At 40.5% G+C, this 12,859-nt stretch overlaps 2 protein-coding genes across 2 annotated transcripts; one reads left to right on the top strand and one right to left on the bottom strand.

The window, feature by feature from the left end:
* The first annotated feature begins 559 nt into the window (after positions 1-559).
* LOC104442231 (ankyrin repeat and zinc finger domain-containing protein 1) lies at positions 560-4,882 on the top strand. The gene is made up of 7 exons (XM_010055583.3): positions 560-961; positions 1,140-1,603; positions 1,852-1,966; positions 2,376-3,026; positions 3,563-3,640; positions 4,173-4,274; positions 4,502-4,882. The coding sequence occupies exons 1-7, from the start codon at positions 575-577 to the stop codon at positions 4,772-4,774; spliced, it is 2,070 nt and encodes a 689-aa protein (XP_010053885.2). The 5' UTR covers positions 560-574; the 3' UTR covers positions 4,775-4,882.
* Positions 4,883-6,571: 1,689 nt separating this feature from the next.
* LOC104443258 lies at positions 6,572-8,434 on the bottom strand. Its single transcript, XM_010056590.2, has 3 exons — positions 8,228-8,434; positions 7,069-7,491; positions 6,572-6,811 (listed from the first exon to the last, which is right to left on the bottom strand). The coding sequence occupies exons 1-3, from the start codon at positions 8,432-8,434 to the stop codon at positions 6,572-6,574; spliced, it is 870 nt and encodes a 289-aa protein (XP_010054892.2).
* Positions 8,435-12,859: the final 4,425 nt, after the last annotated feature.

Here is a 12,859-nt window from a genome sequence, read left to right on the forward strand (position 1 = left end):
CGAAATTGCGGGGAAAATCTTGCAAATGACAATGAAAATTCAAAGCTGATGGCCATGTAGCCCTGTCGCTATAGGGATTGGGGATGACGTCAGAGAGTACTAGATCCGGGATCCAATCCTCGTAAGTCTCGCTCACATATATATGTAGATTAAAAAGAGGAGTGAGACAAAAAAGGTAATGAAAATTCAAAAATTTCGTCGAATCAAATAGTTTCAAAACATTTCTTTTGTCTGAGTATGATCCGCACTTGCAATCTTTAGTATTCATCGCATCGAATGAACTTTACTATGACATGTCAACGTAAATTTTACCAAAGTAGCTATATATTGTAATTTTGTAATTATAATTTGTAAACATAATATCTTCAATTATAAATCTATCGAGCCGTCTGATATAACAAAATATAAAATGAGAAGTGAGGATTAGTGTTTAAACGCCGATGGCCTTTTTTATTTTTAATGGTTTTTTCCAATAAAAAAAAAAATTAACGACGCGTACATCGTCTCCACACATATAAATCGCACGACGATAAGTCAAAAGCCATCCCCCTGTTACCCTCCCAAATAAACGCCGATGGCGGACAATACCCACGCCGCCGCCACCGCCGCCGCCGCCACAACCCCCGCCGCCACGAGCGCCGCGCCGTCGGCGGAGAAGGGCCGCCGGTCCGTCTTCGAATTACCGCCCGGGTTCTTCGACTCCTGCGTCCTCCTTCAATCTCCGCACTCCTCCTCATCGACGACCGCCGCCTCCGCCGCGACCGCCCTCGTCCCGCCTCCCGAGGCCGAGGCCTCCCTCGCCTCCGACGTCAGAGCCCCAGAGGATAGCCGCGAGGGCGGCGGCAAGGGCAGCGCGGACGGCGCCGCCCTGGCCAGATGGACGTGCAACACCTGCAAGGTCGAGTTCGAGTCGCTCCTCGACCAGCGCTCGCATTTCAAGTCCGATTTCCATCGCCTCAACGTGAGCTCCTTTGACCTTTCGCGGTCTCCCCGTTCTCTCGTTACCTCGATTCTCCGAGGATTAGGTAGATGCGGCTGTGTTTGATCGTAGCTTAGATTGATTGATGAGAGCCTTCATTCGAATGTTTTGATGATGATGATGATGATGATCGACGAATTGGCGTGCGCGATTTGTGTAGGTAAAGCTGAGTGTTGCTGGGAAAGATATAATGGAGGAGGAGGATTTCGATAATCTGGCGTCTGATTCATTGAATGACTATGAGATATCGAGCATATCAGGTTCGGAAGATGAACTTGAGCAGGGACCGAGGGTCCACAGTGAATTTAACAAGGGTTCGGATGCGATTACTAAGCAGAAGATCTTTCTGCAGCTTCAGACTGGCGAAATAGTTTCTGTCTGGAAGTCCTTTCTTCAGAGTGAGTCGGAAGTCATACTCTTCGAAAATGGTAAAGCAGTCGCCGTTTATGACGGCAGTTCCTCAACCACGTTAAATGCGAATGTAATCATTCAGAGGCTGAACGATCTGGTTTGTGAACCGAGGGATAAAACTCGTCTGAGGATTGTCTTGCTTGCCAGTGGGGGGCACTTTGCTGGATGTGTTTTTGATGGTAATAATGTCGTGGCTCAGAAGACATTCCATAGGTCAGTTCTCTACTGTCTGAAAGGTTAAATAATCAGAAAATAAACTGAACCGGATTTCACTGTGAGCATTCAAAGTTTCAGATCATTCAATTATGCATCTATAACTTTCACGATAATGTAGATTCACTTCATCTTGAGTTAACTTTCATTTTCACTTGTATTTAATTAATGATTTGTACACTGAATAATACTCCTAACAATATACTCGTGGAATAAATGTTCTCTGAATTCATTTTCTTTGCATATAGATATGTTGTGAGGGCTAAGGCAGGCAAGAAGCAGTCGGTTAAGGATGGAAGTGGCAGAGCTGCGCATTCTGCAGGAGCCTCACTTCGGCGGTATAATGAACTTGCCTTAAAAAAGGTATCTTGCCAGACTCCTTCATAAAGTACTTAGCAATTTCCTGCAATTGTGATATCATGCTTCTACAAGAAACTATTTGCTGGTGGTGAAGTAAAAGCCCTTTAAGCAAAATAAATAAACATGGGGAGCAAATTGATTGTATCTCCGCAAGGAGTTTTGCTGCACTTGTCTTTTCCAGTTCGACTGCTATTGTTTCGTAGTTTCATACTATTCCATAAATCTTTATCAGTCTCGGGTGATCAAGCCTTTTATCCTTATTTCTTCATAGATTTTTCCTGAGCTTGTAAGAGTAAACTGTCTGAATGACTATCTTTTCCCTTTCCATGCATGATTATCAAGTAGAAGATAAACATGTTTAGCATAGCTATGCCTCTCTATCCTTAACAGATTGAAAACTTCTGTGTTCCAGGATATTCAAGAGTTACTTCTTTCTTGGAAGCCTTATTTTGATGCTTGTACCAGTGTTTTCATTTATGCACCTTCAAATAACCGCCAGCTTCTTTTCAGTGGAGAGAAGCCATACTTTGGTCATTCTCAATCCGTTGCACGTAACATTTCCTTTACTGTCCGGAGACCTACTCTTAAAGAAGCCAAACGTATATACAACCAATTAACCCAAGTTGCATATGAAAATGGTGAGAAAGAAATAATATCGGTGGAAGCAGATAAGTCACCTTCAAGCCACAGTGCTGTGCTCCACGATGAACTGGTTGCTATCAAGGATGAATTGGGTAAAAAATTGGCACATATGGAGATCATTGAAACTTGTTTAATATCAAGTGACAGTGACCATAATGAAGTGATTGGTAGATTGACACCATTGCATGAAGCGACAGAACTGGGAAATGCTCAGAAGGTTTGGGAACTCCTGGAAGAGGGGAGGGACCCTTGCGCAAAAGATGAAAGGGGACGGACACCATATATGTTGGCAAGTGAAAGGGAAGTGAGAAATGTTTACAGACGTTTTATGGCCTCAAACCTTGATAAGTGGGACTGGCATGCTGCTAAAGTACCCAGTGCATTAACAAAAGAAATGGAAGAATCTCAAGCTGCTAAACAGGTAGATTTCATGCGCCATGCTAATTACTTTGTGGTTGTGATCCTAGTAGTTGTCAATTCTTCTCTTTTCCTATCAGCAATTGATTTGGGTTAAGTTCTACAAGAGTTTTATACATGAAGCATTCGTACTTTAGGATTTAATATCTGTCTGGCTGACTATCTTGTCAAACTTTTTATAGTTGGTTCTGGTTCGAATTATTTTTCCAATAAATCATGTTGTCTTGCATGATAAGAGAATCAGTTCATTCATTCTACAATTTTGCTTAAATTTGATATTCTTCTTTTGTGCAATGAAGGCATTAGTACCATTGGTCACATCAGATGTACTTTAAACTTCAAAAATCTATTACTGTAAGATTTGGCATCAGTCTTCTGGGGGAGCATTTGTTTTATGTCTTTTAGTGTCAGTCTTATTCTTGGTAAGTGATACCTTCTATTTGTCTGTGTTAGTTTGTTGTTCTGTCATCCTTTGTTATAGCAGTCAAGTCATTCTTTTACACACTCGATCTTATTACTAACTTTGCTGGAGGTTTTCAGGCAGAGAAAGATGCCAAGAGAAAAGCCAGAGCAAAAGAGTTGAAGAAACTACGTAAGGCCAAAGAAAAGAAAGCTCAGGTGTGTATTTAGTTGTTTTTTCTGATACTTACAGTAATTTTTTCCCTAGGTTGTTGTAGTTTTCTTCTATATATTTCCCCTAGATGCAGATTATGTGTGATTATAGAGGCTTTTGGGGTGCATGACAATATCTTCTGAAAGATCATTGGCATTTTTGGTGATTGTTCGTGCATGAGTTTGTTTGGCGTTTTTGCAAGAGAATGATGGTTGGTTTCCCTTTTTCTTTAGCAGTGAAGGGAAAAATGAGCTCACTCGATTTTGTCTAGGTTCCTACTTAAGAGCTAGGTTAGGAGGGATGAAATTTTAGGTTTTCCCATGTCATCTATGGATTGGTTCACTTATCACGTCTAATAGAAGCTAGTGGTGTTCTGCCTTGCTGGCCAAGGATTAGCCATGCCTCTGACGTAAGCCTGGGCCATAGGCCAGTGTTATTTAGTATTAGTAACTACTAAACTTAGCAATTGACGTTGGTATGCCACATGCTATCATGTCACTTTCTTATTTCATCCTTTTCTCAAATGGGTGAATCCAGGCTGAGGCTGCAGCCTCTCAAAATGATGTGAAAGCTCCGGGAGATACATCTGCTAGGAAAGGACTGTCTCAACCTAGCGGAATTTCTCGAATGTCCAAAGAGGTAAGAAAACAATCTCAAGAAGCCAAGCCCTCACTAAGTCCTATTTTTGTTTGTTTTTAGGAGTTGCAATTGATCTATCCTTTTTTGCCCCTCTTCTGCTGTTTCTAACACTGCCCATTCATGCAAAATTTGGTTCACTGATCTCATCCAGAAAATTGTACACTGAAGTAGTTTGTGAAATTAGTACTGATGTTTTGTTGTGTTCTCTTCCTCTCAATCTTACTCAGGAGCAATTGAAGGCAGCACAGGCTACCGAGAGAGAAAAGAGAGCAGCTGCTGCCGAGAGAAGGATGGCTGCAGCCGCAGCCCTTAGTGCTCAAGGCAATAGTGGAAACTCAGCGCCAAGCTCTTCACAGCCAAAAAGCACGCTAAGTGGAGATAGTAACTGCTCCTGTTGTTATGTCTCGTTGGATGGTAAAATACCATTTCATAGGTATAATTACAAATACTGCAGCACTACATGTATGCATCTGCATAGAGAAATTCTCGAGGATGGATAAATGCTACCTTTAGAGCATAACTTATATATAAAGCTTTCCCCCATTTTTCTATTGTATCACTGGTGTAACAATTGGATCATATTCGGGGACGTTTAAGTTTGTTATCCATCAGTTTTCACTTGAACGTTCCTGATTTCAACTTCCCCTCGAACTACTTCCATTCTTGTCTTTAGGATGCCCATTCTATCTGCTGGATTCATTCCATGACCTCTCTGGATCTTCTGATTACATCAAATAGCGTATTCTATCAGTCTCATCATCAATAACCTTAACTCCATATTGATCAACGATCAGAGATATACCTCCAAAAGCTGCATTTGAGAAGGGAACTTTTCATCAAGTTCTTTCGAATTACTAAAATTCTCGTGTGAGTGCAAGCCTCCTGTTGGTCCTCTGCAGAAGTTTTCAAATCATTGTTGAGATTGTTGCTTGTCATTTTTTTTTTGGGTCTTTCCTTTCCATAACCCTTGCCTTCTTTCCTTCGAACCATAACGTTTTCTACGCTTCCCCTGTTCGATTGTCTAAAAAAAGTTGCTAAACAATAAGAGAGGTTTTTGTTTTTATAAGGTATAAGAGAATTTGGTAGTTTGAAACAAATAATCAAATAAATATTGGTAACTAACTCAAATAGGAGTTAGTAATGCAAAATAAGGGAATCACTCTAATTGAAGTTGGGGGTTTTGAAAACGCCCTGGTAAATTCAAAAAGTTGACGAGAAAGGCCAAAAATAAAATAAAATGTTGTGGCTCAACAGAAAAGTTGGCAAATTTAAAAATAAAAATAAAGATTGGTAATGAGAAAATTAAATGAGATTTGGTAAGTCAAATAGCTTAATTGAAGATAAAATGATAAGTCCTGTAAGTGTTGGTAATTTTATACAGTAGTAGACAAATTCAAGGTGTTAGTAAGAAACATAAATTGAAGCTTGTAAATGACCGGTAACTTTTCTTACCAACGGCATTTTGACATTCACAAATCTTTTTTATATACTAACACAAAAAATAAATCCATTTCAAATTCGATAGGTACTATTATAGTTACAACAATCCTTGAATTTTGGTCTAATGTGCAATGTCATTCCTAATTTTTAATTTATTCAATATGATCACTAAACTTTAGCCTAATTTACAATGTCATCCCTAAAATCAATGTGATCTTAACTATATAAAACTATTCAATATTGTTCTTAAACTTGAATTGATGGAAGGATAACGTTGGATATTTTCAAATAGGTCGGTTGTAATATTTATCAATAATTTATGAACCGCATTGAACAAATTAAAGTTTAGGAATGACATTGCACATTGGACTAAAGTTTATTAATTATATCGAATAAATTAAAAGTTTATGGATGATATTGCACATTTGGTCATAGTTTAGGAACTATTTGTGTAATTATGCTTACAAATAAAACCAACGAGTTTCGAGTTCATTCCCAAGCCACGAGCCGAAGTTCTGCATCAGCATTATCTGCAATGAGACATCAACGAATGGGGTCCTTTCAACTCTCTTTGGGGCTTGTTTCTTGTTTTGTTTCGTTTGCCATCTCCTCGTTCGGATTAACTCGGAAAGGTAGCTGAAAACTAACGAATCGAAATGCTTTAGATTAGAGAAACTGCGACGATTTCACAGCCTAACGACAGAAACCTTTAGCGTTACAGACAATGTGGCGCACGTTCAGTGTTCTTTCTTTCGAAATCCGCATCTTTTTAACTTCCTTTTGCTTCCGAAATTCCGAGCCGGAACTCTTCGAGGGAGCGCGTTCCATGTCCGTGTCCGTTCGTGCACTTCCCAAGTTTAACCCAGCGTCAGCTCCTCTTTCCTCCGCCGCTCCTCGAGCCGCACTTTGGCGCATCGGCTGCTCATCATGGTCGCGATCATGCTCGCGCTGAAACCGACCATATTGACAGCTATGTGCAGCCTCGAAAGGCCCCTGTGATGATCCTCCGTTGCGTCTGCCAATTTGCGAATCAACTTGCCTCTGAACAACACAAAGTTCGATCCCATTAGGCCGACGGCATCGAGATAAAAGTCATACTGGAGAATCATAAAACTTCCCCGAGTGCCGATTTAAAGCACATTCGCACGTCCATATGTAGCAGGCATTGCCCGGCATTAGAGTTTTACGCAGAGTCGACGAGAACGACGAGAATGTCTGAGAGAAAAAAATGGAGAAGGGCTCTGACCCGTAGAGTGTAAGAACGACTTCAGGCACCACTCCGACCAGTGAGGCCAGCAGATACGGAACGTATTTAACATCTGCAGCGACGATGGCATAATTGAACAGTAGATACGGAAACGGAGAAATCCTGATCAGCATGACCGCTTGGAACTGATGATACCAGCTCCCTTGGCCGGCTAGTCGGAGAACGGACGCCTGCTTCGGGTATCTCGCCAACCATCTCTGGAAAGATAGGTGACCCTTGAGAAATGGTTGTCTTCACGGAGACCGGTTCGAAGAATTCACAAGATACATGTACCTGAATCTTTTGCCGGAAGGGCAGACCGATGAAGTAAGGCAGGGTTACGCCGATCGTAATTCCGGCCATTACTATAGCGAACCCAGTCACATAACCAAAGGACATCCCGGCGATCCATATGGAAGGCGTAGACGGCAACATCAAGGCGGGGAATAGAGCGGTCGTGGCGAAAATCAGGAATGCCAGAGTCGGACGGTCGAAGCTTCGCGTCACCCAATCAATAGTCGGGACAATCACCTAGAAAAGAGCTGGAGCATCAGAAAAAACGATGCACATTGAAGCCGGAAAAAATTCGAGATAATCAGATAAACCGAAACAGGTTGTTTTGCTCGAGTTCGAAGGATTTTAAACTGCAAAAGTTGGGAGAACTTGTATCTGAAGTCACCAGAAATTGGATATACTACATGCACCATTAATAAAAAAGTCCAAGAAGTATCCTGACTCTAGTTATTGTTCATTTCCAGTGATCAGATGCACAATGCCTTCGATATTTTCGCTACCCCGGACATCATCGTCTTTGTCCATTGTATAGGCTATTTCATCATCAACCAAGCAACTCCGACGTGTATTCGATCAATTTGCAACTTAGACTCGGTGCCGAGGCCTATCAACAATGCCAAAAGAATTCACCAAATACAAACAATCTATGTTGTTGACTGCATATGCAACATGGTGGTGACAATATGAATCGCACCCTCCGTTTGTCCCACAGCTTATGTTTTAGCTGACATGATGAACGATGTGCTTTTCCAAGAAAATCTTCGAAACGAGCCGTGTCGGCGTCATATCAGATTCGCAATTCTCTCAATAGTTTCGCTCGTGTGTTTCCGAAATGCTAAGCGCCTGTATATACTCGGTGTTTACATCGATTGAAAAATTTAGATCCTGGTATCAGCGCGGCCGTGTTTTTCCGGCCCAAGGAGAGATCAGTTCGTGGTCGTGGATTATTGTTACCCGATCATTGCGAGACTACCTTGTTCATGAGCGGTGGGCCGAGCCAATTGACAATGATCACCACCGAGATGCCCGCCAAGATGCACAGCCCGATCACCTTGACCCCCCACCTCCACCATCTTCCGCTACTCGTGGCGATGTCCGGCGGCGCCACATTCCTCACGCCGCCGTCACCATCCTCTCCGTCCTCTAATCTCACGTAGTCTCCATCCCGGTTGCTCTCCATCACGTAGTTTACTGCTCCATCCTTATGGCTAGACAATTGAAGTATTTCAGGACCACAGGAGAGGCTATAGCATCAGAGGACGGCCGGGAGCGGGAGGAAGGACGGGCATTGGTTCGTATGAATGCCGGGTTCAGTACAAGGTCGGCATTCACTCTTCGATTTGAGCGGCTCGTCCAAAGAGAGAGACGAGGCGGAGGAGGTGGAGGAGGAGGAGGAGGAGGAGGAGGAGGAGGAGGAGGAAGAAGATTTGGAGGATGCAAATCGAGACAGCACGGAGGTGGCGATCGATCTGGTTCGTTATAATGTCCGTCGGGTTCGTGCCGGAAGAGAAGGGACAACGCCTATTTGGAATTCTGCAAGTTCGGAAAAATAATCATTTCCCTCATATTAAGGAATTAGATAGCGGAAATAGCTATCCCTTTCAACCAAGAATAGCTAAAGGGCGGTGGTGAGAAGGATTTGGAATGACCGACCTCTAGAAAATTAGCAAAAGAGTAGCCTCAACTCATGGTACCCGAAATTCATATCTATTAAGAGTGTGATCGAGTTGACACCGCTCGTTACTCTATCAAGTTTGGTGTAACTTGATTTTCAAGAGGTTTAGTACTTCGTTCGAGCTCGACTCTAATTAGGTTTTCAATAAGCTCTAACTTGACTCAACTCAGTCAATCAATAAATGGGTTCCTAATGAAGTATATATAGTGTATTATGAATTGATATTTAGTTCACTTCGAGCCTAGATCACTAGTATTAGAGATGCATTTGGAAAAAGTATTAAGTGAGTGTAGGACATGGTCTACATGTACCACATGGAACCCGTCGGATTTAAATGTCCGAATTCAATATCAATAAACATGGCACAATCATTTGATAATTTCTGATATTTGTGAGGAAATTTAACAATCATGTCAAAATATCTTGAATTATTTGAGCAGTTAAGATAATTTCAAAATATATCAGCATGGATATCTTTACACCAAGAGCTATGAAATAGAATTATGGCCTGAAGTACACTTCTCATGTGTTAAAGTTCCTAATAAAATGAAAGTATTTCATGTGACGGTTACATCATGTGACGGCGACACGTAATAAAATGTGTTAAACTAATTCGCTTAATGTAATAAGCTAATCAAATGTTAAGTGGCGCTTTAGTAGGATGCGATTTATAGCATATAAGAAATGGCGATTAGCTGGTTACACAACGTTAACTTTCCATAAATTATTTTCTAATGAACACCCAAAAACAGAAAATAAAAGAGAGGAGACAATTAAAAAGAGTTGAAGTGAACGTGTAAGCCTGGCCCAAAAAGAAACGTGTAAGCCTAGCCCAAAAAGTAAGTCAAATGGGCCAGCCCGCTTTCAGCCAATTAGCCCATGTGGGCTTCATGTGGAATTTTGCATGGAGCAGAGCTTAATGTGGACTTCAAACAATTACCAGTGCCTCAAGAATCACTCAAATAATTCATTGACATTGTTAGGTTTCCTTAAGGTAAGACTGAATAAATTAATTAGTGTTGGGAAGATATGATTCAAGGAAATATGGTGGATTCAGAGATATTAAGGCCACGGTCCAGCTTTGCCAAGAACCTTTAGAGCCTAGAGCCCTTGGGAAAAAATTGAGGTGTTTGGTGATTTTTTTTTTTTTTTTTTTTTTAACTTTGGGGAAATTTAGGATGCGCATGACAAAGTTTCTATAATAGAAATTAATTTCTGGCCAGAAATTGATTTCTCAATTTCTATTTCAGAAATTAAGAAGTTAAAAATTTTAGTTTCTAATTTCTTCTTCAAATCTATTTCTGGAATAGAAATTTATTCCAAAAATAGAAAAATCAAATTGCGTTACCAAACGGATTTCTATTACAAACCTATTATGGGGAATAGAAAAATAGAGAAGTAGAAATTTTATCATGCACGCCTTTAAGGTGCATATGACAAAATTTCTGGAATAGAAATTGATTTTTGGCTAAAAATTGATTTCTCAATTTCTAAAACAAAAATTGAGAAGTTAAAAATTTTAACTTCTGATTTTTTCTTCAAATCTATTTTTGGAATAGAAATATATTCTAGAAATAGAAAAATCAAATTGTGTTACCAAATAGATTTATGTTCCAAACTTATTCGATGAACGAAAAAAGAGAAATAGAGAAGTATAAATTTTATCATGCACGCCCTTAGCTTTCAACATTTTTTTAAGGCAAATTCTAGGGCATGATGACTTTTTTCTTCTCATCTTGTCCTCCCTACCATTCTTGGACTCCATTTTTACCCTTGAAGACCATACTTAATGATAGAGCCGACGGCCAAGGAGGAGGCCAAGGACACCAACGGAGACCTTGCATGGCCAGATCTCAGAAAACTTTGAAATTGTTCATTGGGAATTCGCAAAGGAGGTCAGGGATGCTGGTCAAGGATTGGACAACAATAGCTGAGGGTTGGGCAACGCTAACCAAGGCCTCATGCAGCCAAATCTGAGTTCGAGATGGAAAGATCTTGAGATGAAGAGTTGGGACAAGAGAGGGCGAAGGTGTGCTAGGCAAATGGAGGGAGGTGGAGAGGTAGTCCTCGTCGGGGTTGCTAGAGCTGCCTCGGCCACCTGAGGTTGCACGACCTTGAACGCCTTGCCCAAGCTTGGAGTGAGCAAAGGAAATTCCATGTGGAGAAGATGGAGATGAGGCGATGAAGACACAGATCCCTCACCTAGGCTCACACTTTTCTCCAATTGACGATGGAGACGATGAAACTTTCATAGAGACGATAGAGACAGAGAGCAAATGTTTTTTTTTTTCTTTCAATTTCCAAGTTACTTTGCGAAAATACACCTTAACCAAATTGTTTTTCTTCGAGCAAATGCACTTTTTACACAAAGATCCTTATGGAAATGGCTTCACATACCTCCAAAGTTGAATCTGTAGTTCGAATCTTTTTGCTCGCAATTCATATTAATATCTTGTATCGACTTGGCAATTGGATGAATTCAATTTAAATTCAATGAAGTTTAATCAATGTTGAGAAAATGGCTTTATATCCTTTCAAAATTGAACCAAACACAGCCCAAATCCTCTTGCTCGCAATTTATATGAGCATTTTGTATTGACTTGGCAATCAGATGGATTGAGTTAGGTCGATTTGAATTAGATGAAGTTAATCAATCCATGCCGACTCAATTTGAATCGAGTTAATGCTTTTCAACCGGTGCTTTTGTCCACGAGTCTTATCTTCATATGCAATTCCCACTAGCCCATCTTTTCCCATATTTATGCCGCATTCATGCATCTTCCTTCCCGTTGCTTCCACTTCTTAAATTCCTTTACGAGACATCGTCACATTTTGCCACGTGAATGCTGCATGATTCCCATGCCATTATTATAAATATGGCAAAGATCGCTGTCAACTTATCAAAAAGTATATATCATTAAGAGAAATTATACCGTAGGGAACTATGAACATTGCACTATGAGATCTCTATTATTGTCAGTTGCCACGCTTTAGTTTCAGACCTAACTTGTGTTGATCATATATCTTGATATACATGAAATGGGTAATGATAAAAGTGTTGAAACTATTAAATCTCACCTTTATTTAGGGTCTTAAACTCGTATATAAATTGTCAATAAACCCACGTAAGCTGCGCCTTCTTTTTGCATTAATTATGCCATTTGGCCATGGATAAACATGTTTTTATCATCTGATTAATGTGCATAGATAGTAAGATAAGGCGTTAATGATGATGATGATGATGATGATGATGATGATTCCTTTGAGCGTAATTTAGGTAAAAGGAGTTATAGGGTTTGGCCTCTTTCACGAACTTGTCGCATTCGACATTGTACCATGATAGTACATAATTCTCATACGCCATTATTGTGCATGTAAAGTGTCAGGATGGTAATAGTTAGGAGGTGAAGATGATGAGCGGCCCTGCACATATCTGAAGCGCAATCGATTGCACTGCATGATCGACTAACACTGAGAACATGGCGATGGCGATTTGGTGGTCTACATGGACCCCATGAGTGGAGAGAAGTTCATGCTGAGTCCTTATCAAGTGGGGCTGCATGTGAAATTGTAAGAAATAGTATCCTGTTCGCTTATCGGCAATTAAGCATTTAGAAACCACATCATGCAAATTAGAAGTTAAAAAACGAGCCCATCAAACTAAAGTTTAGGATCTAAATTGAACAAATTTAAAGTTTATGGACGACATTGCATACTGAATCAAAGTTTATGGACCATTAGTATAAGTGTTCCCCTCGACTATGATTATTAATTTTCCAATATGATGGATATAATGATAATTTGTAGGCCGCGTTGACCTAGAGGGATTTACATGCACACATTTGTGGGATTTTAGATCTTCAGTTCTTGAGTTGGAAACCCTCTGATGCTCCAGCCCACTAAACCAACAAAAAATCAGATGTACCATGG

Source organism: Eucalyptus grandis, chromosome 4, assembly GCF_016545825.1.
Source record: "Eucalyptus grandis isolate ANBG69807.140 chromosome 4, ASM1654582v1, whole genome shotgun sequence".
Taxonomy (NCBI): Eukaryota; Viridiplantae; Streptophyta; class Magnoliopsida; order Myrtales; family Myrtaceae; genus Eucalyptus; species Eucalyptus grandis.